General features: G+C 55.2%; 1 protein-coding gene across 1 annotated transcript in view; it reads left to right on the top strand.

Moving 5' to 3' along the window:
* LOC104132036 (tyrosine-protein kinase ZAP-70) overlaps window positions 1-4,088 on the top strand; it is a 31,784-nt gene that overhangs the window by 22,484 nt on the left and 5,212 nt on the right. The window contains exons 4-6 of the mRNA XM_009645279.2: window positions 583-721; window positions 2,404-2,482; window positions 3,214-3,254. Coding sequence (XP_009643574.1) covers window positions 583-721; window positions 2,404-2,482; window positions 3,214-3,254 — 259 coding nt within the window. The remainder of the gene's footprint in view (window positions 1-582; window positions 722-2,403; window positions 2,483-3,213; window positions 3,255-4,088) is intronic.

The following is a 4,088-nucleotide window of genomic DNA, read 5'->3' as shown; positions in this document are numbered from 1 at the left end:
ATTGTATGGGATGACTCGGCATGGTATGGCATGGTACGGCATGGTACGGCATGGTATGGCATGGTATGGCACGGTATGGTATGGTACGGCATGGTACGGCATGGTATGGCATGGTATGGCGTGGTATGGTATGGTATGATATGGCACGGTATGGCATGGCATGGTATGGCATGGCATGGTATGGCATGGTATGGTATGGTATGGCATGGTATGGTATGGTATGATACATAGGGTTCAGTGGGGGCAGACATTTAACACGGACACGTGGGCAATGTATGGCCAATAAAATACAGGGGAAAGCATTTGCCCTGCGTCTCTGCCGAGGTGAGACAGCCCTTCATTTAATTGAATGAATTTGGGAAAGAAAGAATTAGCTGCAGAGGGCGGAGGAGAGGGGCAAGACACTGAAGGTGAAGAGTCCTTCCACCCCACAGAGGGGTGTCAGGAAGGTGGCAATTCCACCAGTGGGGTGCAGGGACACCTTATCAAGGGCCCACCCAGCGACCTACCACCACCACCGCAGCCCCGATAATTTGCAGGGCAAACCCAAGAGTTGCTTTTAAAATTTCTCCTTCCTACCAGGCTGAGAGAAAGGAAGGAGAACGGCGCCTACGCCCTCTCCCTCGTCTATGGCAAAACAGTGTACCACTATCGGATAGACCAGGACAAGTCTGGCAAGTACTCCATCCCAGAGGGGACCAAGTTCGACACGCTCTGGCAGGTACCAGACTGTGGGGTGCTGACAACCGGTGTCCCAATAACGCGAAGGCACTTTTCCCTCGTTACGGCTGCCCATGCCTTGAGGGACAGGAAAGGCCATGGGGAGCTTTAAAGGCTTTAGAACTATACACGGGTGGTTGTAGCCCCTTCCAGAAAACCCTTGCGTTCCCTGGGTCTGGCTATTTATCAGCTCACCTCCTTGCATTCCTTTCCGTGTACTCCTCGTTAAGTGGATCTAAGTCTGGGATATCGCAGCAGCTCTGAAATAGTGCTGGCTTTGCCACTGCCGTCGTGCCTTACGCCGGTGTGGTGCCCCTCCGAGGAAACAAGAGGATTAGTGCTTTTGATTTCTAGCTTTAAGCCCGGGTACTTGAGATAGTTACACTGGCACCCCGTCGGCAAACATCACACGTTCCGCCACAGCGTGCACCTTGGACCCCCAGCGAGCCCGGATGAGATCGTCATCCCCGGCTGTCCCTCCCGCACGTCCCCCGCGCCGCGCCTGGACCAGCAAAACTGTCGCGTGCACATTGCCACTTTATTTTCCAAGTGTCTGTCGTCTGTGCAAAGAGTAGGGGAGCCCAGAAGTCTTGAGCCAGCTGCCAAAACTTTATATGGCAGAAGATCTGAGTGCCAGGAGACACGTCCTATCACCCCCAGAGTGATTTGGGAAGGGGCTTTGGGAAGTGGCGATGGCTGTAATGCCCCAGCAGTCCTCATGAGGATGGGGCAGGGTTTTTAGGGAATGTGACACATGGCCCAGCAGCTCCTGCCGCTGCTGGGGGGATCTGGAGCCCGGCTCTGCCCTGGGGCATGCAGCTCAGGATGGCTCCAGGGGATGGGTACCAGCGCTTCCCCCTGGGCAGGGCTGTCTGCGGGATGCTAGCTCTGTTTTGCTGAATTTTTGAAATTCCCAGCACTGTTTTCACTCTGAATTTGATTGAAAACAAAGACTTTGGGGCATTTTTATGGAAACAGAACCGTGCCAGGCTCCCAATTGCAGATGAAATCTGAGCCAGGCAGGAGGGGAAGAGAAAGCCTCATCCCCCCTGCAGTCCGGTGGCCAGGGGCTGGTTCGGTTGTCTCCAGCCAGAGTCAAGTCCCCAGTGTGCTTGAGCCAGTGGTTGCTGCAGTGAAAAACCACCCGGGATCCACAGAGCTAACCCTGGAATTCCTCTGGGAAAGCTAAAGGTTTCTCTCAGGCTTTATCAGACACAGCATAAAAACCTTTCTGGCTGGGCCAACAACAACATGACGCTGAAAATGCCCTCCCTGCCCCTCCTCCGGGAGACGCTCCTTTTGTCTTTCTGTGGTCCTTATCAAACTTCCCAAGTTCTTCCCAGCCCTGGCAGATCTCCAGGCATACGAGTGCTTGCTCCAGGAGATCCCTGAGTGCACGGATAGGAGAGGAGAGAAAGAAACAGCCGAGTCCCTGTCTGCCATAAATCCGAGAGAAATCATTACCATAAGCCCCACAATTTAAAAGCCGGGCAGAGGCGGTGCTTAGGGACAGGGTTTGGGGGTGGGATGGCAGGGGTAGGGGAACGGTTGGGCTGGGGGAGCTTAGAGGTTTTTTTCCAACCTAAACGATTCTGTGATTCTATAAGTTGCTTGCAAAAAAAAAAAAGAAAGGGATAATTTTCTCCTTGCAATAATTTCTTTTTCCTCCAATTCCTTTCCCAGTTGGTGGAGTACCTAAAACTCAAACCGGACGGGCTGATTTTCTACCTGAGGGAAACCTGCCCCAACCCCAATATGCCAGGTGAGCCGACGTCTCTCAGTGCCACCCCTGGCCTCAGTTTACCACTGAGGGGGGCCAGTTTGAGCAGCACCCACCCAAATTTCCTTTTCTGTGTCCAGCCTTGCTCAGACCCTGGTGGTGAGGGAACAGTGAGGTCTCTGCTCCTCTGGCAAAGCGGCCAAGGCTCACATCATGTTGCCTGCTGAAAGTGGCCGCTCTCCAGGCCTGGCCTAAGGTGGCCCAAAGACAGGAGCAGAGGGGGGGAATCAGTGCTCCAAATGGATTAGGGACTGCTGCTGCCAAACAGGCGGCTTCTGAAAAATGCCTTGCTTTTTAGGCAGTGGGAAACAACACGCCCCGCAAATCTGGCTCCTGGTGGGACTCTTGAGCTGAACACTCAAACTCATGGGTCACTTTGTCCTGGCCCAAGTGTCACAAGTGTCACCTCAGAGCCTGCCCATGGGACCCTCCTGGGCAGGGGGCTCTGGGGTACAGCTCAGCCGGTCCCTGGGATCGATGGAGACTGTAGGGCTCTCCAGTGGGCCTGCACCTCCCCTGGGGGCTGCTCTGGGAATAACGCCCACATCCAGACACATTTCCACACCTTTTTTTGGCTGAAGCTGTGGAAACTGGCCTTTGTAAGGGCGGGGATCAGGCCCAGGCATCCACACAGTCCTTCAAGGACTGATGCTCTGGTCCTGCCTGGGGCGTAGGCAGGCTCTTAATCACAACTTCTCTCTCCTGATTCACAGCGTCTGCAGCACCGGTTCCACCGACCCACCCCTCCGTGAGCGTAAGTTGTGGGGTGGATCTGTTTATTGGTACCTCGGTAGTTTATTGTTATTGCATTTCAAGCTTGCTGATCGAACGCTGCCCTTCCCTAAAAGGCGGTAACCCAAACGGAATATATTAAACCCAGCTGCAACGTTGTCCCGTTTCCAGCTTGGATGGGGACAGGGGATAGCTGGGCACAGCTACCATTAGAGCTGAAAATGGTTTCCATTCATACTGCGCTCCTTGTGACATGCCAGCCTGTCCCTGGGGAGCCCTCTCCCCCCCTGCCCCGCCGCCCTCCTTGCCAGGCAGGAGCAAGGAGGACATGGTCGGATTCTGGGAACACTCAGCCTTGCTGCTGGCCACTGGCCACTGGCCAGGTCTTTGTGCTCCCTCTGCGTCCCCAGCCTCGGGGTACGTCTGTGCTCAGTCCCTGCTCCCAGTGCTGAGCAGTGTTGAAACCAGCTGGTTTGGGCTACAGGAACAGCCCAGCCCAGAGCCCAGCGGAGGCTTAACAGAGGCCTGGGCACTTGCCCATCTTCTCAGAGAGCTTTCCCAATCTGCAGTGGGCTCTCACGTTGCAGCAACTCTGCTGCAAGCAGCACTGGCGTTCACAGCTGGGCCGGACAAATGTGCAGCTCACCGCTTTGTCACCGTCTGCTTGGGGGAGAGTGGCTGTTCACAGCGTCTGCGTGTGCTCGTGGGGCTGCTCTTAGAATCATAGAATCACAGAATGGTTTGGGTGGGAAGGGACCCCCAGAGGTCACCCAGCCCAACCCCCCTGCAGGAGCAGGGACACCTTGAACCACATCAGGTTGCTCACAGCCCTGTCCAACCTGGCCTGGAATGTTCC

Source organism: Egretta garzetta, unplaced genomic scaffold (assembly GCF_000687185.1).
Source record: "Egretta garzetta isolate BGI_Z169 unplaced genomic scaffold, ASM68718v1 scaffold348, whole genome shotgun sequence".
NCBI lineage: Eukaryota > Metazoa > Chordata > Aves > Pelecaniformes > Ardeidae > Egretta > Egretta garzetta.
The sequence above is the reverse complement of the archived record's forward strand: the minus strand, read 5'-3'. Positions and strand labels throughout refer to the sequence as shown.